Source organism: Pantherophis guttatus, chromosome 6 (genome assembly GCF_059756535.1).
Source record: "Pantherophis guttatus breed Tessera chromosome 6, ASM5975653v1, whole genome shotgun sequence".
Lineage (NCBI taxonomy): Eukaryota > Metazoa > Chordata > Lepidosauria > Squamata > Colubridae > Pantherophis > Pantherophis guttatus.
Genome location: NC_142068.1, coordinates 45,938,823 through 45,964,094, shown reverse-complemented (window position 1 = coordinate 45,964,094; position 25,272 = coordinate 45,938,823). Strand labels below are relative to the sequence as shown.

General features: G+C 37.8%; 1 protein-coding gene across 4 annotated transcripts in view; it reads right to left on the bottom strand.

The window, feature by feature from the left end:
• ARMH3 (armadillo like helical domain containing 3) overlaps positions 1-25,272 on the bottom strand; it is a 133,913-nt gene that overhangs the window by 22,371 nt on the left and 86,270 nt on the right. For all 4 annotated transcript variants that reach the window (XM_034439907.3, XM_034439909.3, XM_087872817.1 and 1 more), the window contains one exon: positions 17,731-17,809. In XM_034439907.3, the coding sequence (XP_034295798.1) occupies positions 17,731-17,809 (79 nt within the window). The remainder of the gene's footprint in view (positions 1-17,730; positions 17,810-25,272) is intronic.

Below are 25,272 nucleotides of genomic sequence, written 5' to 3'. Positions count from 1 at the left end.
CATCCAGGGCTACTCTTCAAGCCAATTCTGGTCAATTTCCATCACAATAATTGATGCCAAGTTCCTAAAGTGTTCCCTGCAGATTCAATCAGCGGAGCAATTCATTACTATTTCTAATTTGATATCACTGCCATACCAATATAGAACATCTGCAATACTCCACCCAAGAGGCTGCTGAAGGCCATACATGCAGATGATATTCACCAATAAATTTTATTGAAATTTATCTTCATTTAAAAATAAATAAATTAGTATAAACCTTAATTCTAAATAGTACAATAAAAAGCAAATATTTAGCTGTTACAAATCCAATAGCTGCTGAGTCACTTACAACCAGTGCTATTTTTTAATGTTTGTACTCTGAACTAGGTATGTAGTAGTACTGGCAATTCTACTTGATGGTAATGCAAAAGCACACAATTCAAGCTATTATGGATTAAAGAGAGAGAGAGAGAGAGGGAGGGAGGGAGGGAGGGAGGGAGGGAGGGAGGGAGGGAGAGACAGACAGACAGACAGAGAGAGAGAGAGGGCGACATAGGAGCACGCCTTCTGACCCTCCAGCACTCAGCCCACAACTCTCTGTGCTCCTCCAGGTACGGTTTGCTGAGGAGTGGGGGGAGCAGCTCTGATGCCTCCGCTGCTGTCCCACAGCCCCAGCCATCACTGCCTGGCTTCATCAAAGGCATGGGGTATGGTGGCAGCTCGCATTTGCAGGTGCCGAACAGTGTTCCGCTGAGAGAGCCAGGCCTCTCCACTGTCTGATTCGCCAATGGTGGCGTTTCTGTTGGGCCACCCCCACACGCTTTTGTGCTTGGCACTCGGCCGGGGGAGGGGAGTGCTTACCCACGCTGCCCCCTTCTTTCTCTTGGCCCCACCTAGGGAAGAGGAAGGCCAAGCTTGGGCCCCCACCCCACAAGAGCCGCCCCTGCCATTCTCTCCCAGCCCTCTTTGCTGGCGGCAACAGCAAAGGTACTATGACGAAGGTGGAATGCTGTTGTTGCACAAAGACAAGTGCAGGGGCACTTCGTTCCCGCACTAAGGCTTCGCCCATTGCCACTGCTCAGGGCGACAGCTCTTTCATCCCTCTGCCATGACAGGGCAACTGGGAGCCGCAGCAGAGGGGTGAAAGAGCTGCATGGGTTGCATTGTGACTCCGTGTCGTAATGGGCTTCAAGAGGAGGATGGGACCTTACCCCCCACCCCATTGTGAAGCGCATGAATGAAAAAGTTCACTCAATCAATTCCAACTTCTCAAGATCTTTTTCTTTCGTGAGAAGTTGGAATTGATTGAGTGAAACACGATGGAGAAAAGCGATTGGAGGTGGGCTGGGGCAATGGTGCGCGTGCCTACAGAGAAGGCTCTGCATGCCACATCTGGCACACATGCCATAAGTCCACCATCACGGCTCTAGAAAGACTGCAGAGAAGAACAATAAAGATGAATAGGGAACTGGAAGCTAAAACATAAGAAGAACGATTTCAGGAATTGGGTATGTCTAGTTTAATGAAAAGAAGGAGTAGGGGTGATATGATAGCTGTGTTCCACGGGTGGGTTCTAAAATTTTTTACTACCGGTTCTGTGGGCGTGGCTTATTTTGTGGGTGTGGTTTGGAGGTCATGTGACTAGGTGGGCGTGGCTAGCTGGTCAGAGTCATTTCTGGAAGGTCCTCGCACTTACAACCAGTCCTCGCACTTACGACCCGACTCATTTGTTTGCTTTTAACACCGATCAGCTGTAGGACGGTCCTTTGAAGCCCCGCCGCAAGAGTTTAAACAGTTTTTTTTCCCTCTAGTCATCAGCTGGGACTCAGGAGGCAGCAATAGATTGGGGGTGGGACCAAATAAAAGGTAAGAATAACGTGGGGGGTGGGGGGTGGGAGGGCGGGGGGGGAAGAGAACCGGTTCGGTGATGTCATATCATCACCGCTACCGGCTCGGCCGAACCGGGCCGAACCGGGAGGAACCCACCACTGCTGTGTTCCAATATCTAAGGGGCTGCTAGAAAGAAGAGGCAGTCAACTCCCTCAATTCTCCAAAGCACCTGAAGGGAGAACAAGAAAGCAATGGATGGAAACTAATCAAGGAGAGAACCAATCTAAAAATGAAAAATTTCCTGATAGAAAAATTAATCAGTGGAATAGCTTACCTTCAGAAGTTATGAGTGCTCTATCACTGGAGGTTTTTAAGAAGAGATATAGTTGTCTGAAATGGTATAGGGTCTCCTGATTGAGTGGGGGGGGGGGGTTGGACTAGAAGACCTTCCAACTCTGTTATTCTGTTATCTACTAGTCAGTAAAACTAATCAAGCAAGCAAGCAAGAAAGTGCCAGCCCCAGTCTGATAAGGAATATATAAAAGCTAAGAACTTCCTAGCTGAATGTTTTAAATTATATAAGACTAAAGGCTTTTTGCAATTCCTGAAATCTCTTCAGAAGCAAAAAAAGGGAGTTTTTTTTTTTTTTAATTTGATTTATATGCCGCCCTTCTCCGAAGACTCAGGGCGGCTTACAATGTGCTCAGCAATAGCCTTCATCCTTTTGTATATTTATACAAAGTCAGCTTATTGCCCCCACAAACTGAGTCCTCATTTCACCTACCTTAGAAAGGATGGAAGCCTGAGTCAACCTTGAGCCTTGGTGAGATTCGAACCCTGCAGTAATTGCAGGCAGCTGGTCTTAATAACCAGCTTAATAACAGGGTGCCTTAAACCCCTGTACTACCAAGGCTCTAGTATAAAACTCTATGGAAAAAAGAGATGTGCAGAAAGCTTTCTGGGGAAAAAATGATTTGGGTCACCAACATCAAAGATAACAACACATTTTGGCACATCACCTCTGACTATGTGAGTGAAACTAGCTCTAAATCCAATTACAGTTTGCACATGGGAAGTTTAATACTGATCATTTTATGCTTCTTAAAGTTGTAACCCTATAATCACCAAAAGGTTCAGGAGAAACTAAAGTATTAGCCTCCTGTCACTCCAACTAAAATCCCCAAACTAGTCACACAACTGAAAAATGGCAAACCCCCTGGGAGAGACATCATCCCTACGGACCTGACTGAACTAAGCATTGACTGATAGGCATGAATCTAGGAATTCAGTTTAAAGCTGTAACTTCTACATTAAAAATACCCGAATGGAATATCTCTATTATTGTCCCTATATTTAAAACTTGAAGACATTGGGTCCATCCAATCATAATTCAATTAGCCTACTAAGCATTATCAGAAAACTCTAGATATCTTTATTGAAATAAATGAACTGGTTGGAAGAAACCATTCTTGTGGAAGAACACACGGTTCAGGAAAGGGAAATCAACCATGGAATAGTGCTTGGTGCTACATCTGAATGAGAAATATATATATATATATTCCCTTCTATCCAGGGGAACTTTGTATGTGAATTTTATTGATTTCAAAACAGCTTTCAATCACTCTCCAGAGAATGTTGGTGGCCACAAACTGGAGAGATGTTCTATTGATAGATGCTGGTTAGCACTCATTAAAATGCTACATAACTATACTTATATCCAAATAAGACTTGACAACAACCAAGGACGTCTTTCTGACATGGTGCCTATTTAAGGGTATAAAAAGGTTGTATTCTACCCCCCCTTATTTAATTTCTATATCAATGATATGGTGGTTATGTCTCACAAAATTAGAACCTCCTCCTCCAAACCTGGCTGATTGAGCTAGTGCATGTTTCCTGTATGCAGATGATGTAGTTATTATTTCCACTTCACCCACAGATTTGAAGAGAGCCCCAATATAAAAACTGCCCCCTATTACACAGAGAATGATTTTTCCAGCCGCATTTGTTCACTTTGTATCTCTGGGCCACATTTTGGTAACTCTTGCAATATATCAAACTTTTTTCATTATTATTAAGATGATGATTAGCAATTTTAGCAATAAAGTATTTTTTAGTAAAGGTACATACATGTTTAAGACATAATGCTATTGCACACTTACTAGGCTATAGGATAGCATAAATGTAACTTTTATATGCACTGGGAAACCCAAAAATTCATATCACTTTATTGTGATATTTGCTTTATTGCAATGGTCTGGAACCAAGCCTTCAATATCTCCAAGGTATGCCTTGTATAGAATTTCAGCATTTATATGAGAAGCCATTCATTTTTTAAGAAACATCTTAGAGAGATAGCCAAGAATTCAGAACTGATTAATAAATGGAAAGGTGGATCTGACCTGGCAGTGTGTGAAAACAGAGTTAATGGAAAGGCAATGAGAAAAGGCTACTTTTCGCACACTGGGAAATTAGATATGATCCATTATGTGACAGTGACGTTTGTTCAATTTCCATTATGAATTTCCTCTACATAAATTCAATTCAGAAGGAAAAAGTCTCTGTTAAAATCTATCTGGAGCAATGAAAGATGATATATATGTACAGTGATGTATGCATAGGGTTAGCATACTGTACAATATTTCAATGTATGCATTTAGCTCCCACTCCTCAAACAGAAGTCAGACAAATACAATCAGATATACTGTACAGCATGCACAGTATATCCTGTATATACTGTACCATCTTAATGAGTTTTTTATTCATGTAAAGTTCTCTGGGCTGTCCAGTTAATTTCTACTGATTACAGAGCAATGTACAGAGCAATCAAATCAGCATACAGTGAAGCTGCTCTCTAGTTTCTTGAGAAAGAATAGGTCCAGATTCCTCTGCAGGAGGTCAAGGGACTAGTTCATACCAACGAGGGTTTCTCAGTATCAGACTCTACGTTATGTAACTTGCTTCTTCTGAAGGGTGCAAATGGTCTCTACATTTCTTGCATTCAGGAAGGTCCTTGAGATCATGTTAGCTCAGTGAGCTTTGGGCTTTCTGTCTTGCCCTACACGTTTATTATTATTTTCTTCTAGTGTTATAATGAATACAAATTTGATTTAAATTATTTAGATCGTCTATAGTTGGTTTGCCAGGTATACAACCAAGAGTTGGTCAAATGGTTGTGCTTTAGTAATTGATTGTCAAATAAAGAAATAAGGAACTAGTCTATAGCCTCAAGCAATAAACAGCACTTAGCCAACCTTGGCTGATCTTGGAAATTAAGCAGGATTGACTGCAGTTGGTACTTGGATACAGGGCTAGCTAACATTCGTTAGCTATGCTATCATGTTTTTAAAAAATCCTGAAAGATGGCAGTGATGAATTATTTCCCTAATGCTGCCAAGAAAACAGCATGGATGCTGCCAGTCATCAAGAGTCAAACTTGAGGATGTCCTTATTGATTTACTTGATTGGCATGCAGCAGTAGCATAAGGCAGCTGAAAGACTCTAACAAACCAAAGGAAGAGCTGCTTATAAAGACAGTACTGATGGTTTCCACATGAAAGACTAAACAAAAAGTGAACACAATTTTGTTTGAGATGTCCTAATATCCTTCTCCAAATTTGTTGCAATGGTGGTTGGGTGGGGGAGAAAAAATATCACAGGTAAAAACTTCACAGAACAATCAAATAAAGATACTCTATTGTGCAATAGTTCATTTATATGATCATAAATATGGATGGAACAAGCTAATTTCACCTCTTACAAGGCAAATGGTATAGCATGCAGGTAGAGAGGAAAGAGATAGCAAACAACTTTACAGAAGGTCCCACCTGCAGAAAGCATATTTCCATATCTGATATTTGTGGATCCAAAAAAAAAGGCAGAATGATCTATATAATTTTTAAATCATGCATTATTTCATGGTTTTATTGCAGATACTGTTTTATATTGTATATAATGTTTGATTTAATTGTGGTTGTCCTTAGTTATAAAGACACAGTAAATAAAATTATTATTTCTACATCTATCATTTTCATAAATGATTTTGCTCAACATACATATAAGTAAAGCAATTGTGACAGACCAACAGTGGTATAATTTTTTTCATTTACAGGAAAGAAATATCAGACTGTCTCCACTATAGCACTTTATACTAATCTCTTATGTATGGATTGGAAAAAGTGAATACAAAGGCAGAGATGGAAGTGGAATTTCCAGAACTTGTTGAATTACAGCTCCTAATACTGGTTCCTTTCCATTAACAGGCTCCGACTCAACCCCTCCAAGACCGAGTGGCTGTGGCTTCCGGCGTCCCGATATAGCCAGCTGACGCCATCGCTGGCTATTGGGGGCGAATCACTCGCCCCCACGGAGAGGGCTCGTAACTTGGGCGTCCTGGACGCACAGCTGTCTTTAGAAGATCATTTGACGGCCGTAGCCAGGGGGACTTTTTATCAGGTTCGCCTGATACGCCAGTTGCGCCCCTTTCTAGATCGGGACTCCCTACGCACAGTCACTCAGGCACTCGTCACTTCCCACCTGGACTACTGCAACACTCTCTACATGGGGCTCCCCCTGGGGTGCACCCGGAGGCTCCAGCTGGTCCAGAACGCGGCCGCACGGGGGATTATGGGGGCGACGAGGCGCTCCCATGTGACACCTCTCCTGCGTGAGCTGCACTGGCTCCCGGTGGTCTTCCGGGTGCGCTTCAAGGTGTTGGTGACAACCTTTAAAGCGCTCCATGGCTTAGGGCCGGGGTACCTACGAGACTGCCTTCTGCCACCAATAGCCTCCCACCGGCCAGTACGCTCGCACAGAGTGGGCCTCCTCAGGGTGCCGTCCGCCAGACAATGTCGGCTGGCGACCCCCAGGGGGAGAGCCTTCTCTGTGGCGGCGCCCACCCTCTGGAACAACCTCCCCCCAGAGATACGTACAATAACAGACCTCCGGATTTTTCGTCGGGCCCTAAAAACCTATTTATTTCAACTAGCTGGGCTGGCTTGAGTTAAATTTTAAATTGATTTTAAATTGGGTTGTTTTAATTTACGGCCAAAATATTTAATTATTTTAAACTGTTTTTAAATTTTGTATGTCCTGTTTTTTACTTTGGCTGTTCACCGCCCTGAGTCCTAATTGGAGAAGGGCGGTATAGAAATTGAAATAAATAAATAAATAAATAAATAAAAACTATATTAGTAGGGATAACTGGTAAGTGTAGTTTAGCAACATCTGCAGAACATAAGCTCCCCAATCTTGCTTTTTGGAAAAACAATCTGACTAGGGACTTAATCAACTGTCACTCATAGTACACAATGGATAGTTCAAGGCAGTCAAAAGATTTGTAGTTCAATAATTAAGTGAACCAATTAATGATAATATCCAGTATGTACAACAAAGAAGTGCTCTGCATGAAATTACAGCTGTTTATGATAACACCATTAAATGTATGTTGAATTACAGATGCTGAAAATATATGTATCCAGCAGTTTTATGTTGCCTGCAACTAAACCATAATAAAAGCAAGTTATTGGGAATTTCTCACACAGGAATATTTTAATAAGCGTGTTTTGGCACACAGGTTCATATGGTTCTTGTTTTTTATTCCAACTGCCATGGCCCTTTAGTGACATCAGTTTCTTAACATCATCAATTTAGGTTTACAGTAAATTTTGTCCCATTAAGCCCTATAAGTATAGATCTGAGAAATACAGAAAATTGATAGTGGAGGTTCTTTTTATAGAAACTGATGAATCTTTATTCTGCCTTCTAACCATGGGATAGAATGATTCTAAGCCTAAAGGTTGCACTAACTAAAAGAGGGATAAAAATGATCCTGAGTGGTGCTTTCAGCCAACAAACATGTAGCAAACTTTCTGGAGGCTACAACATGGCTGGAACTGCAACTCTAGAAGGGAAGAAATTAGTCCCAGATGCTATATCCACTATCCAGATGCTTTAAGGGTGCTCCTGTATCCTTAAAGGGACATTTCTAAAATTGAATCTGAAAGACCTACTATTTATAACTTTATATAAAGAAACAAAACTGTTTACATTTGTTCATTAAACACTTATAAAATGGTGAAGGCAAAAAGCTTTTACTGAGGCAATGTAGAGTGTTAAACAAAAGTGCTATGGATGTAGAAAAACAATTACATTTGTTGGATTTCCCTAGAGATTTTTTTAAAAAATAGCCCAGCTTCTTTGTTTAGATCAGCAGGACATTTAACCTAAATATCTATTCCTAAATTTAAAAGGGCTCTAAGTCTTAACAATTTTTTAAAAAAATCTAAGAGCCATTCTTGAAGGAAAATTCAAGAAAACCCTTCATTCTTTGAGACTCTCTCCTACTAGCAAAAGAGCTGTTGAAAATTCAATTCAAGTACGATTGCATTAATTATTTTATTTAAAAAATATTCTTAAGTAAATTTCCAGGCCATTCAGATTTACTTTATGTACAGTTGTTATTAGATGATCAGTATGACTGACTTGTTGAAATACTGAGACTCTAAAAAGAGTGAAGAAGAGCAACAAGATGATTAGGGGAGTGGAGGCTAAAAATATAAATAATGGTTGCAGGAACTGAGTATGTCTAGTCTAATGAAGAGAAGGATTAGGGGGTGACATGATAGCAGTCTTCCAATATATAAGGGGCTGCCATAAAAAAGAATGGGGTCAACCTATTATCCAAAGCATCTGAAGGCAGGACAAGAAACAATGGATGGAAACTTATCAAAGAGAGATCCAACCTTGTGAAAACAATTAAGCAGTGGAACCGCTTCTCTTCAGAAGTTGTGGGTGCTCCATCTTTGGAGGTTTTAAAGAAGAGATTGGCAGCCATTTGATTTACATGGCATATGGTCACCTGCTTGAGCAGGCGGTTAGACTAGAAGACCTCCAAGGTCCCTTCCAACTCTGTTATTCTGAGTTGCTTTGAAAGTGGCCAAATTTTATTTTATTATCCGTCAAACTCACTGCAACCAATTATATTGGTTACCTAATTATTGTTATTTTATCTTTTACTTTGTAAGTTTTAATTTTGTGACTGACCATAATAAAGGACTCACTAACTGACATAAGGAATTAATGGTGGAAACAGAAAAGCATTTTGCTCATTTCAATGAATTACCATAGCCCATCCTAATTTATATACTCAAAACACAAATAAAAACAAATAATACATACATAATTAGATTTAATAATCCTTCATGACTTTGAAAAATCATACTTTGTAAATCCAAGTATATTTAAATATATTTTAAGGCTATTTTCAAGAGTATAGTTCTTAAAATATCTTATATAGTTAAAGAGAAAAAGAAAACCACCACCAACTTTTTAAAAAAAATAGATGCTTCAAAGCACAATATTTATTTATTCATTTATTTGACATTCACATAAAACAGATTATGATTAATGTTCACAAGCAAGAAAGGATTCTGAACTACAGTTTTATTAGCCCAAGGATAAAAATAATTACCAAGCCACTTTTTAACAATATAACTGAGTCTTTACCATTAACTGTTTAATTTCCAGCTATTTCAGTTAGAGAACAGCATTGTATTACGAGATTCAAGACTGGAACTTTTAATGATTATTGGGCACATAACCAGTGCTTCTGAGAACTAAAATAAGAGCTTCTAATAATTTCCAGAAAGCTTTGTCTGCTCATATCCTCTACAGTAAGTTTATTTCTATCAACTAGTGGACCAAAGTAGCAAGCCACTTTATACTTGTGGTTTAAAGTTCCAGGCTGGAAACCAGGAGACCAGGAGTTCTTTGGCACAAAGCTAACTTGGTGACCTTGGGCTAGTCACTCTTTGTCAGCCCTAGGCAGCAGGCAATGGAAAGCACTTCTGAAATCTTGCCAAGAAAACTGCAGGTACATTTCACCAGGAGTAAGGCTGACTTGAAGGCATAGGAGAAGACGTGAACTAAAATGCCCACCTCAACATGTCATTTCTGGACTCTAACCCATCTTATTTCTAATAGAAACTTAAATCTTCCCTTTTTCAGTATAGAATTATTACACTAGTTCTTGTTTGCTAACTGCAAAAAGTTTTATAATGTTTTCAACCTGCTGAACCTGCCAGTGATACAGTAATTGTTATAGGTCTTGAAATGAAAACTTCCACAGAAAAGGGAGGCCGTCAAAAAGGTCTCTGCCTTCTTCTCTTTCCTAGGCCTGTTAGGCTTTGCTGATGACACCTTACACTTCAACTTGTAGCATTGGAAAATCAGTGGGAAAGTAACCACAAAGGCAGCCTCATAGTTTTCATGCAATTTTACTACAGACAGTGCCTCTTTTGGAAAGACAAGTAGATGACACGTTGATGGATTTGCTACCATTTTACAGAGAACAGGAGGGGAAATAACAGTTGCCCTACTTTATCACTTCAGAAAAAGATTGTCATCAATGCAGGCTGAATAATCTAGGACAAAGCAATAAGAGGCAAAGAACCAGTCTCTATTGAAATGTCCCAAATGTACTGAAAAAAATCATAATCACAATGTATTTAAGCCTCGGTAATGAAGAAAATAGTCTGCATATACTATCTTCAAGCTTGGAGCTTGGTAGCATCTGGTATCTACTGTTGCCTTAACTTCAGGGAAGATTTAAAAGAGAAAAAAATGCACTGAAAAGTCAGATAATTAAAAGTTTTAATCTTAAATCTAATAAATTGTAAATTAATCTCTCTTAAATGCAGACTATTTTGATCTTATTTCACTAATCCAGAGACACAATAGCTCAATGCAGAAGACACTTAATGGCAAGGCTGACCAACAGCATACTTTTGTACTTGTACAAATATTCTGTTTGGTTTTTTTTAAAGTCTCAATATATACCACAAATTCCACAACATTAACTCATGATACCAGGAAAGATAATTTCTCATGAAGAAATGTACTTTAGGAGATTATTAGGATTTTTTTTTAAATGAGCAGTCACTAACCATCTCAAAAAACAATAACAACTCAACTTGGTGTGTGGGAATCACTGGCCCACAACCCGGTGCTTCTTTTACTTAAAAACTGCTAAGAAATTCTTAATTTTCTATTTGGGCAGTAGCAATTTTATTGGTGCTGGATCTTTCCTCAGAAGTTACAACATGTATTATTTAGATATAAATATTAAAAGTAAGAATATTTAGCAAGGGAAATGTAGAAGTAGCTAGTACTTGGATCTATGCTCTACTTCTCTGATTATCAGTACTTTTTAAAAAATAATTATTACACTAACATTGCTACTAGACTAAGAGAGCCAATTTCACCTAGTGATTAAGCCAGAAATCAGGAGTCTGTGAGTCCCATTTTAGCAGTGAAAGCTGGCTGGGTGATATTGGCCAAGTACTTTCTCTCAACCCAATTCACTTCATAGAGTGGTTGTTGTGGAGCAAAGAAAGGAGAAGAAAGGATGTTGGCTGCCTTGAGTAAATTTATAAAAATTATGAAGACAGGATTTTAAAAGCTTGTATATGCTTTCTAATTGGCAAAATTAAGTCCTATCCTTTTCTCTTTGATATATGCAAATCACCTTGAACAATTTAAAAAATATGTTACCATAAATAGCCACAATGTCTTATGTAGTTAATACATAGCTGAAACAATTAGGAGAACAGTGGCATGATTGGGATCATTTCTTCCTAGCAAATAAAAATGAAATTCCTCCTGGTACACCATAAACAATCTTAGCTCAGAAATGGTTCTTTTGCCCATTTCATTCTGTTCCACTGACATTTGTTTTAATGCATTTGGCACATTAAATTTAATGGAAATCACTAAAATGCACTAAAATAATTACTTTCTCCCTCTCCTGTTAAGGAAGTATATTTCCTGGATATAATTAGTGCTGTCATGAGTATACTTCAAAGCAATCAAAATATATAATCAGAATTTGAATGTACTACCACAACTGTAAATGAGCACTATGCATACTATAAATAAATATATACGCACAACTGCTATTTCAGCAGTTCAACACAATCAGTTAGTCTGGTATTTAAACCCTGATGACAAAGGTTAAGATTCTAATAATGTCTTCATACTTCATGAAAACCAGACACTTATGAAATTTTGATAGGTGTAAGGACAGGATATAGTTAATAATGAGTGCCAACTTACTTCCTGCGTTTGTTTCCATGTATTGAATATGTCTGAATAATGTAATTTATTAATGGAATCAATACATATTTTATAAAGAGACATACCTACATATATAGTGTGCATGAAGACTCAATCAAAATACAATTGGTTTATAGCCATCCTAATTTCTGCTTAAACCATCCAAGAGGTACTTAGTACAATTGTTTCATTTTTACCTATTTCTATCAGGGGCCTTTGTACATTCCCAGCTCAGTATAGAACAGTGGAGAATCTGGGTACAATAGCAGTTTTGCAAACAAAGTTCTGAAAAGGGTTTTTTTTGGGTGAGGTGGGGTAGGGTATGTTTGAAATAAAAGAATTTAAGCAAATGGATAAAAACTTTAAAAAATGCTAGTGCTACATACGAAAAACAGACTATTAAGAGTAATAGAACTCTCACAACATAACAATAAACAGTGACTATTAAAGAAACACATCAGATCAATAAGTGTAGCAGAAGAAATTAAACATTGCTATTAAATAGCCTGGAAAGGAAAAATGTTATGCAAAATTAACCACTCCTGGACATCTTTCTTACTTTACCTTCAGTTACTTTAGTTGTATTGCTGTAAAAATGGATATGGACAAATATGGTCTGTATGCATATTTAAAGGCTGTCGAATATCTAATTTTCTGCTATTATACAATTACATGATTTCACCATCCTCTGAGAAAAGAAAACTGATCAACAAACTCACCAAGTCATTCTTAGAATCAAACTTAATTACTCTGCCACGAGCACTCTGCCAGAATGCGGAAGGGGGGAAGAGGCAACCAAAGATACACAATGACCCATATATTATGTAACTGAAAAAGTCTGCACTGTGGACATAGTGGAGATGATTGGAAGCAATTCTTAATATGAAGTTCAGAAACATGAATATAATTTAGGACAAGTTCCCTAGCCAGAAAAATTAGACTATTTCAATGGAATATGAAGGAATCACTTAAAGGCTTGATTCAATTATTTACATAACTTTTCTTATCACTGTTCCCACAATGGCACATCTGTGGAAAACCAAATAGAACTGCAATTATAATTACCTAGGCCTAACTGAATAGACAGCATGCAAATAACTGTAAACAAACAAATAAATATTGAATTAGATTTCACTTGCAGGAAGTAGACAGATCAGTGGGTAAATGCGAGGGTTCTCACACCATGGAGGAAGTGTGGAAGTTGATTTTTTATTTGATTCTTTCCCTTTAAACCTCAAGGTCAAAGTTCATTTAGAAACAAGCTAGTTCCTTGTAAAAGTTTTGGTTTTATAGCTAACAAAGAAGAATGCCAAAGGGGAATAGGAAGAATAAAACAAAGAATAACTTAGGTACAAGGCTTCAGAATCTTTTTATAACCAAATTCTACAGGTTATCTTCTAACTTATAAACTTGATACACTGACTCCAACTAAGAAGTTTTAATGTCCAATTGAAGTTGTTTGATAGATTTTATAATAGAAAATAGGAAAATCCTGGAGGAGTTTGATCAACAAAGGCAGATTAGAATTCCTAATTTTTTTCTACACTGAATACAGGAGCAGGATTTTTCAACTACTGCATGGCAATGTCAAGTTCTTTCTCTGAAATCTGATTTCTCTATGCCTGCCCTTCCTTCTTAATTAGGCGCTCTATCAAGCACCAAGTGATACTTTCTCTTTGATGATTTACAGAATTATAACAGAATAACAGAGTTGGAAGGGACCCTGGAGGTCTTCTAGTCCAATCCCCTGCCCAGGCAGGAAATCCTACACCACTTCAGACAAATGGTTATCCAACATCTTCTTTAAAACTTCCAGTGTTGGAACATTCACAACTTCTGGAGGCAAGTTGTTCCACTGATTAATTGTTCTAACTGTCCAGAAATTTCTCCTTAGTTCTAAGTTGCTTCTCTCCTTGATTAGTTTCCACCCATTGCTTCTTGTCCTGCCCTCAGGTGCTTTGGAGAATAGCTTGACTCTTCTTTGTGGCAGCCCCTGAGATATTGGGACACTGCTATCATGTCACCCCTGGTCCTTCTTTTCCTTAAACTAGACATACCCAGTTCCTGCAAGCGTTCTTCATGTTTTAACCTCCCATTCCCTAATCATCTTTGTTGCTCTTCTCTGCACTCTTTCTACAGTCTCCACATCTTTTTTTACATTGTGGCAACCAAAACTGGATGCAGTATTCCAAGTGATCTTGATTCTATCCCTCTGTTTATGCAGCCTAGAACTGTGTTGCCTTTTTTGGCAGCTGCTGCACACTGCTGGCTCATATTTAAATGGTTGTTCACTAGGACTCCAAGATCCCTCTCACAATTACTACTATTGAGTGAGGTACTACATATACTATACCTGTGCATTTTGTTTTCCTTGCCTAAATGTAGAACCTTACTTTTTTCACCATTGAATTTCATTTTGTTAGATAGCACCCAATGTACAAGTCTGTCAAGATCCTTCTGTATCTTAAGACTATCGTCCGGAGTGTTGGCTATACCTGCTAGCCTTGTGTCATCTGCAAATTTGATGAGTTTCTCATCTATTTCCCTGTCCAAATCATTGATGAAGTTGTTGAAGAGTACTGGGCCTAAAACAGAGCCTTGGGGTACCCCACTGCATACTTCCCTCCATGTAGATGCAGTTCCATTGAGGACTACACATTGAGTGTGGTTGGTCAGCCAGTTAGGAATCCATCTGGTGGTGATGCTGTCTAACCCACATTTTTCTATTTTATCTAGTAGTAGGTTATGGTCTACTTTATCAAATGCCTTACTGAAGTCCAAGTAAATTATATCGACAGCATTCCTCTGGACCATTAATTTTGTCACTTTGTCAAAGAATGTAATAAGATAAGTCTGGCATGATCTGTTTTTCACAAACCCATGTTGGCTTTTGGTTATTACTTGGTTTGCTTCTAAGTGTTTGCTGATTCATTGCTTATCTTTTCCAGAATCTTCCCTGGTATTGAGGTAAGGCTGATAGATCTGTAGTTTCCTTTTTTTCTTTTTTTGAAGATGGGATCTACATCAGCTCTTTTCCAGTCCTCTGGCAGTTCCCCATTGTTCCAGGATCTTTGAAAGATATAGTTCAGTGGTACTGAGATCTTGTCTGCCAGTTCCTTCAGAACCTTGGGGTGTAGTACATCTAGTCCTGGTGATTTGAACTTGTTTAGGGTAGACAGGTGCTCACTTACCATTTTTTTCCATTTTTTTAACTTGTGTTCCTAATCTGTTTTTTGTGGTGGTGTTTTTGATAGGTTGGACTGTTTTTTCCCTTTGTGTAAAGACAGATGCAAAAAATGAGTTAAATAGTTCTGCTTTCTCCCTGATGCTTGTCACCTTCTTGCCACTTTCTCCCAGCAATGAATCAATTGTTTTCTTGACTTTTTTTGTGTTTTTAACATGTTGGAAGAAGCTTTTTTTTTTTTTTTTTTTTGTTATTTTTTACTTTTGTCGCAAGCTTTTGTTCATTGTGAGCCTTAGCTTTCCTCACTTCAGCTTTGCAGGCTTGGGCTATTTGCTGATATTATTATCAATTTGTTTCCAAATTGCCCAGCCAGGTATGCTAAAACCTGTATGAAACAGGTTAAAGAGAATTCACACTTCATAAGTAAAGTGGTGTTTGACTTCATCACAATTAACTATTTTGTTAGAATTGATGCAGTAACATAAATTACAAACTATTCACATAGTCAACCTATAGCACAAAATACCATGATATATATTTTAATGCAATTTAAATCAAGTGGCTGGTTAAAGTTTAATCATTACTTAAAATACAGCTTGGTCCTATATCCAGCATTACAGTGCTAGATACAGATCTAAGGCTCTTGTAAGATGATTATCTAGATTAGAGTTTGGGGGGGGGGAGAGAAGAGGATGGGTGAGTCGGGCTCTCAAAACTATCCAACAACTGCAAAATATACCCATTCTTTTTTCAATGATTCCTGTGATGACGTTGGAAGGGGACTTCAAAATCTGAGTATGTAATATCTTCCAATGAATCTTCCAGGTAGTTTGGTTAACTCAGCAACCAGGGTTAAATTCCTTCTTTTGTCACCCCAGTTTGCTAAGCAAGGAACCCAGTTGACTAAATGTATCCTAACATTCTTGTCATCTATATACAACTAAAATTTTTGTGTTTGTTTGTAACCTTCACTTGGGCAAAACAGTCTATCATAGGAAATCAGTTATTGAGCTAACATAGTTCAAATGGCTTAACTTACAGAATGTGTCCAAAATCAGAGATCCTTCACTCATATAGGATTAAAATCTGGCAATTTAGGTAAGTGTTTCTGAAAGGATGACCCAATGGGTCACAGGTTGTCTAGTTTATTCTGTAACTGCCTGCTTGCTAGTTTTTAAAAAGGTGGTTTAAAACAAATATGTTCCAAGTTAGGAATCAAATTACATGTACATGAAATGGAAGATAATGTAAGAAAAATAGACACTTCTATATTTGGTTAAAATTTGGCACCTAAGACAAAGCTTTAATTTACAAAACCAAAGCTGGCTACCACTTAACATTGCTCTAGCTTAATTCCTCTCTTCCCTGGTTATTGGTTTATGGATTTTTTTTTTTACTTCTTTAAGCATTTCTGCCAATTTAGGATAATACTTCTCTTTGAAATAGGAAGCCAAACTGTTTCTCTGCTTCCTAATAATCTCTCCTCAAACTGTTCTATGTATCAAAGCTGATTTCATTACCTGCCACCTGCTGCTGCTGCTACTGCTGATGGTTTTATTTAAAGCACAGGCATATGGCGAAGAAAGAATTCAGCCTGACCTCCCTGAACTACTGCAGATGAATGCTGTACTGTAGTGACAGAGAGAAGCTGCTGCTGCTCTTTCTTACAACTAGGCGTCTAAACCAAATAATGGTAAGGAAACCTCCCACGTTCAGTCTTTGCCACCCTTCCTCCCAGCCATTTTCAAATACTAAAAATAATTAAAGGGTTTTTTTAAAGGCTTCTCTGAGCATGAGTTAACATACAATATATGAGGTTCGGTTAAATGTAACATCATTGAAAACAGTACTAGGACCAGCAAATTTTGCCAGAAAAATTGAGTTGGCAAATTAAGTATCTTAAATTTTTATGAAAAAGCATGCTGGAGGTTAACCTATAAAGTTGGGGGGGAGGAGGGGGGATCCCGAAGGTAACAATGAGAAATCATGTTCATATTATTACAAACAAACTCTATGTGTACTTTTCCACAAAACCACCAGGAGTAAAGTTTGGCTCAAAAAAAAAGCCTTCCCTTTTTATTTGTTCTGAACGGCAACTCCATAAACTGAACCCATCAGGAATGAGGATCTGCCATCAGCCGCCTTTTACTTTATTCACTTCCTGTAGAACACAGGTGTCAAACTCAATCGCATCACATGACATACCATGATGTATCGTGACTTTTTTGCCTTTGCAGAGCCAGGGTGGGCGTGGCATGCGTGTGATGCATCTGGCCCACAGGCTGCCAGTTTGACACTCCTGTTGTAGAACATCTCAATCATTAATTACGGTAAAGTTGAGCTGGCCTATGACAAGTAGCTGCCTTAGTCTGCAATTCACAAAACCCCATTCCTTTTCTACAGATGGTATTTCAACACAGTTGCCAATTTTTTCTTCTCTCAACTTATTTTACTTTCTCCCATTGGGCAGGGAGAAAAGAAACCAGGCCAAATTATGAAAAAACCAAACAGTAATCCCAATTACTTTTGTCTCAGCTAGATGGGGGAATAGTTCTTTCTAGACTACAGTGTATAATCAAGAATGACCTGGGTTATCACTAGAAAAGAAGTATGCAACTCACCTGTTCTTCAGAGAGCTGTGAGATGTGATTAACAGCAGCATAGGACTCTATCTTTGGATTGAAGTGGTTGATAATAGCCCTGAAAGGCAGAAGAATGTTATGCTATATGTGAAGGTTATAAAGGGCCAATAGAAATATTTTAATCCACAGTGGCATATTAGCAACTAAAACTTAAAGTGAACAGTTGAAGGAATATATGGCTCTAAATAGAAAAATGGGAACAAAATTGAATCATTCATTTGTCACCCAGCTTTCTTTTCATTTTATATTTAAAACTGATCCATTTTTGGACTTTGCCTAGAATTGAAACTATGAAGTTTGTTTAGAAACTACATAGGCACAAGCATATATACACTGTTTCTTTGTTGGTATACAGTTATTGGAATATTTACATTTCAGAGAACTTTTTGTTTCACAGCGAAAAATGACTTAGCAATTAAAACCCAATAGAGAACGCTTTCATCATTGATTTAAGAACAGCCAAAAGGCATTCCTTACTTTTCAAAGTCAAAACGTACACAGATACATGGTTAGAGATAGCTTCCCAACCGCCCCATCACCAACTTCATAGTTATTTAACTTAAAGACTAAGAGAACTCCATGGCCAATTTGTGATATACATCTTGTGCTTTATATGAAATGTATTTACCAAGTAGATTGTGGCAGATGGGATAATCTGAATACAGATGTTCCTATAATTTTTAATCTACCAATTAAATGTTAGACACGATGCAATGCTGTTTGAGAGGTTAAGATAATGTATAATAGGAAGTTAAGATTATGAGGACAATGGAATAATGCTCAAAAAAGATCTCATAAATTTCTTGTATTTAAAAAAATCAGGATCTATCGCTATAGAAACCATCCATTATCTTTTTCAAGATTTGTTTTTATGGTAAATGTGATAATAGTTCTTATCTCTATAGAGTTAAAAAAACCCTGAAAATAAAGGCACAATTTCATATAGTGCAAGAACTTCGCCAGAGGGAAAAATTAAAGAGTAGCACATTCTAAAATAAATAGGTTTCCTCATTTGTAAGAGGTTAACAGCTAAACAAACATATTTCAGAAAATATGCAAATATATTTTATGTAATATAAGTCCAAAGATATAGGGTAAGTTCTTTATATGCAAAGGAATTATTTTACCTCTATTTTATTTGAAATTGAAGGAATTAAAGTTTCAAGCCTAATAATGGTCTGATTTATTCTCTCAATTTCTCTATGCTCTATCATTAGTTTAAGGGATAAATAAATGAAATGTGTATAACCAGCAGATTAGAAAATGAATCATATCTGAGATCCTTTGTCGCACAAGAACCCCATTTGTTTGTTGTCTATCTGTCTGTCTGTCTGTCTATCTGTAACTGTATTGGGAAAGTGGGCAAAAAGACACCGGCAAGGGAACAGTCAAAGAAGAGACAGCATAGCCCACACCTGGATAGTGGATGGGGCAACAGGATCAAAAGAGACACTCCCTAGTTTTTTTGAGACTGAGTTGGGTGGTGGCGGCAAGAATTGTATCTTTAGACTTGCAAGATTGATGTTTACAAGGTAAACCAGAAAAGAAACACAACCAGATGAGTTAATTCGATTTTATTGTAAAGCTACATTAATAGACTCTTGCAAGACTAAAATGAAAAAAAATCTCCACTGTCTTCTTTATATCATTAAACAATTTACAACTATTGCGCACAATTACATCCATATTCCTGTACCCAACAACAAGGCAGACTAGAGTTTGAGTAACTGGGATTGCTGCACAAGAGAATTTTATCCAAATGAGGCAGCAGCAACCAATCTTTGTAGCTTCGCTTCCCTACCTACCTACCTACCTACCTACCTACCTACCTACCTCCCCCCCCCTCTCTCATTCACATACAGTCGATTAGTGGTCATGTCACTTGACAAACATTTCACCAGAATGTACCGCAGTTTTCTATTGTTTCAAGTTACTTTCTCTGTAAGCTTCCTCCAAATTGAACCTTTAAAATTAATTATATTCTTTAACTTCTACAGAACATTTGCAGAAGTTATTTACTTTTAATGATTTCATTTTATCAAACAGTTGCAGAGTACAATTCAATATTCCATAATGAGAAAAAAGGACAAGCAAAACCAATTTTAAACAGACAATTCTGCTTATCTGCAAAAAGTAACTCTCAATTATTCTTTATCAAGAAAATGAATAAGAAAAATGTCTGACTATAAAGTCTTATTTGTGATAATAAACTTTGGATTAAAACACCACTTAATTCTATAGAAAGGATGAGAACACGAATTTGTTTCCTTATTTTCCTTATGTGTCATTGTAAAGATGGATCCATTGAATTCATTGGCCATTTTGTTCCATTGCGTAACTTCTATAAGGAGGCAAGACCCTCTTCCATATCGCTCCGACTATCCCGGTTCATTTTATATAAAGCTACTTTATATAAATTAGTATGATTCTGTTTGCTTTGATGGGGCAAAATTTTGTTATATTGTATCTTGATTGCCTCAATTCTTTAATTACAATGTTATGTTTCTGATTTATTTTACTTGAAATAGAAAGTGTTTAATTATTTTGTTAACATTCAGAATTCTGGAGAGAGAAAGGAAGGAAGGAAGGAAGGAAGGAAGGAAGGAAGGAAGGAAGGAAGGAAGGAAGGAAGGAAGGAAAAATTACTTCTCCTCTTAATTTTTTAAAGAATATATTAAAATTATCCTCAACCTGAAACAGCAGGAAGAACAACTGAATCAAAAATATATTGCTTTCCTCCACCTACTGAAGATGTAAGATTTCACTTAGCCTAACCCAGCATCATAATGCAGTTCTAATGTAGTGTAGGAGCAAAAAAATAATTAACTTTTCTGAGGCTTGGTACTTATAAAAGTTACTGATTTCTTATAAGCTACATCAAGCATGATCTTTTTTCCTACTGTGCTAGCATTTGGAGAGGGAATATTTGTTATTCATAAACTGCTCGTAAGGAGCTCCTTCATTAAAGATAACATGTGATTGAGAGAATATTTCAATCCATCCTTGCCACACATTCTTAGTTCACCTAAGCTATTTGTTGGCGAACAGATCATTTGCTGTACACCCCCCCCAAATATATAAGTGATATATTTGTCGCTTATATCTAATCTCATTATCAGCCTATCTATCTCACACTAAACCATCATAATCCCATATATATTGGAGATTAGAGACCAGACTGTGAACAAGGCAACTAACCAGCCAGAAAATGTATTAATCAATCAATCAATCAATCAATCAATCAATCAATCAATCAATTAAATTTATATGCTGTCCATCTCATAGAGTGTGTCTCTGGATAGGGAAATAGAAGCCTACCACACCTGACAAACCAGGGAATACTGTAACAGTGGTTTTTTTTTTTTTTTAAACTGGGATCTTCTGAGAAGACACAGAGAATAGGGTTCCTTGTTCATTCCTCAGTATAAATTACCAACCTAGGTAGTCGAACTGGTTGGTAATTTGGACCCAGAGCATGCCCACTTTAGCTAATTTCACCAGATGGGAAGAAACATATTGAGACTGGGAGTCCCTCAATCATGCCATTACGCTATTTTAAATATACGACCTTGTCCCCGAATTAAAGACCTAATTTATAATTTTTGAAACATAATTTGCTTCTGAGCAGATGTAATAAATCATTTATTGATCATGCTCATACAAATTCTATGTAATCTACAAGTGCACAACCTGTGGCCCTATTAGCAATATGCAGGTCCCATTGCTTTTAACTTCCAAGAGAGTCCAAACACAGGATAGAAGAACAAAAAGAAAACTCTTTTGTAACTACTTTGTATTCTCTCTAGGTTTTTTTTTTAAGAAGATAATTTGTCACAAAAATAGAAGAACATTTCGATTCCCACCATGGACGAATGGCTACAGAAGCTGATGGAGTTGACAGAGATGGCTAAATTGACTGATCAAAGAAAAGAATGTAAGTTTGTTGCTACATGGAGACTGCTTCTGGACTTTGTGCTTGAGGGGGGGAAAATGAAACTTTGATTTTAGGTTTTACTGATTAGATTGATTTGTTGTTATAGAAATGATTAGTTTATATTATTATGGAAAAGTAAAAAGTTGAAGTTCGATGTTAATGCTTTAGTCTACTGCAACAGAGGGAGTCGGAAATCAGTGCTTTTTTCTCCCTCCTCCCCTCACTTTTCTTTCCCCTTTTCCTCCCCACAGTGTCTTCTTATTTGCTTTTATATTTTTGCATTTTATTTTATAACTTTAAAAAATGTTGAGAAAAAAAATAAGAAGACAATTTGTTTTTCATTTGCTCTTAATTTCAGTCTCAGTAAACTACAGTACCAGTTTGAATCCTAACTTTTAACTGTTGAGCATGGGAGAAAATTGTTATGTTGGGTGTGTGTGTGTGTGTGTGTGTTTGTGTGTGTGTGTTAGCTTTAGAAAGATACCTTGTTCTTGATAACTAAGGCATTAAATCTTCCTGCCTACCCTTTATGATCAGTTACTTTAGAGCTGCACAATGTGTCCTCTGACCCTCAAGATTTCATATTCATTAAGGTGGACAAAACTTTAGACAAAACTTGTCTAAAGCAACATGCTTTCCAACATCTTCCTTGGAAAAATTCAGACTATTCCAGGGGAAAGAAGACCTCCATTTGCTGGCAGTCACCCCTTCCAGTCCTGTTAACCTCATCCTGGGGACTAGGTGGTTTGCTGGCACCAATGGCCTGAAGGTCCTGGTAGTTAATGCCAAATCTGTTTGCCATAAATGCATCATCATCCATGATTATGTATCACCTTTTCAATAAGGGTTCAAGCCCTATCTTTGGACAGAAACAATATTAGTCACTGAACTGGATTTTGTCATGACCTGGGTAGAAGAAGTGCAGCCTATCTGTTCTTGTTAGTTCTTTGGGCAGCTTTTGTTACCGGTGACCATGGTATTCCTTTGGGCTGCCTGTGAGGGGCTAAGGGTTGGGGGCATTGCCTTGCAGTGATTCCACTCATTCCTAAATGGGTGGTTGCAATCTTCGTTAGTAGGAGAGGAGAGGTAAACCCTAATTCAAGAAGCTTGGACTGTTTAGCCTTGAAAAGCTAACTGAGGAGGAATAAGACACAACATTCAACCTACCATGGTTGCCAAAATCCAACCTACCATGACATTTACATTAAAAGCCTCAATAGAAACAATAATGTTTCCCAAGAAAATCTTCATCTGATGGTTAGATGGAAATCTTCATCTAACCATAAGAGAGGGCATTATCCATATCTTAGTAGAATATTCCACAGGAACAGAGCACATACTGAAAAAAAATGCTCTCATGCCCAACAGTCTCACACTGAGGGACTGTAAATATCCCAACCTGAAAATAATGCACCGAATGCAATGAATCTACATGTAGGTGATAAATCTGCAGATACCCAAATGCCAAGTCAAAAGGGGCTTTTATACCTTTAAAGTTTAAATTATCACTACCTGAAGATTACTGGAAGCCAAAGGAGCCATAGTTCCAGTAAAATATAACACTATATTTTACAGGAGCCTGGATAGCTCTGCAGACTAAAGCACTGTAATTTAACACCAGCTGTCTGCAATTAAAGTAAGTTCGAATCTTGCCAGGCTCAAGGTTGACTCAGCCTTCCATCCTTTCTAAGGTAGGTAAATTGAGGACCCAGTTTGTGGGGGCAATAAGCTGACTTTGTATAAAATACACAAAAGTATGAAGGCTATTGCTTAACGCACTGTAAGCCGCCCTGAGTCTCCAGAGAAGGGCGGCATATAAATCAAATTAAAAACAAAACAAAACACTAGAGCAGCTGCTCCCAATCTTTTTGGCATCAGGGACTGGTTTCGGGGAAGACCGGGGGGAGGGGGGTGTTCGGTTTTGCTCGCTTGCCTGCCATCCGCCTTCAGCTGTGCAGCCCAGCTCCTAACAGGCCACAGATCGTTACTGGTCTGTGGCCTGTGGATTGGGGACCCCTGCACTAGAGGTTCTCAGTAATAAGTATGTTAGCCACCAGAGTTTGCATTAAATGCAGCTTCTGAGTAGGCTTCTAAGGCAGCCCCATGTAGATCTGTTATTTCTCATGCCAGAATACAAAACAAGGTATAATGGACTTAAGGTACAAGGAAGGATAACCTTCCCTGAATTTTAGGGAAAAAAACTTTCCAGCAATAAGAACAACTATACAGTGATGGTAGATCACCTTCACTGGATGCATTAATTAATGGCTAAGCAACTACCTATCTGGATGCTCCTGCAAAAGGTTGGACTCAACAACCTAAATGGCCTTTTCCCCACTCTGTAATTTTATAATTCTACCTATTCCCTTCCCCCACGTGTTTCTGCTATTGCATGTGCAATCTCATGTATTTGTGTCAAGCAAACTATTAAAAAAGAGGCAGACAGGATTCTCCTTCTAGCCAGGTTTTAATCATGCAACCTCTTCCTTTGAACAAGTTTTTTTCTCCTCTTTCAGTAATAAATATAAAATGGTGGGGTCACAGGTTAAAAGAGAACCTCTAGTAGACACACAAATAAACTGAATGAGCAAAGCTAAACAAAGGGCTAGTTTAATCTGAGAGCAAAAGTGCAATTCATTTTTCAGCCTGTGGGAAGAGATATGAGTCAAAAGCATTGTGAGATGATAACAGAATACGTCTTTCATACCTGTTCATTTCCATCAAATATGGATGTATCCTTTGTGTAGCTGTTGTGGGAAGATGGAGGAGGAGGAAATGTCAGTCTGCTTGGGCAGGCTGAGGCTTCAATAGCTTTTTAAGCTTTTTCCCTTTTATCTGCTCCTGGCCTGCTTGCAAGAGGGAAGACACTGAATGCTTTTGATTTCTTCCCTGGCACACAATTTTCTGTATCTCATCACATTCTAGATACCAAGCAAATGGGCCTATCTCCTGGATTTGAAGAATGAGCTAATTTTCTGCTACATTTCACAGCTGTAGATTTAAGATGAGTAAGGAGTCAGAGTACTCTTACTCCAATTCTGTTAAATCACTGTTCTTTGACTCCTTGGCTATGGCAAAAAGCAGAGGTGCAGAGATTAAATGTCTCAGTATGACCATTTTTCATTTATCACTAACACTGCATACAATCAGTGTTAGAATCTAGAAACATTTTACAGTGCACATCTGCCATATGACAGCAAGCACTTTCTTAAGAAGATGAAAAGATGGACAAATATCTATGGATTATAGTACTGATTACTTAGCTAGGCAAAAACATAAAGACTGTAATTGACGGTTTTTACAATGCAATTGTTAATTATTGTTGTTACTGTTAATAATAGGGAATTAATCTAATAAACACTACAGCAGTCTCATTCAATCAACTATTTCCAGATTCATTGTTCTCTGAAATATAAAATTCAAAATAGCGTTTTAAGTGAATAAATGCAGTTGCCTTTATATTAGACAAATATCCTCTATTCAGTCTAAAGTGAACAGAGCTGAGAGCTGTTTAAGGACTCAAAGACATGAATCTTAAATAACCCTTCTCATATTTTTTTGAATCAAATTTTCTGTGGTCCTTATTT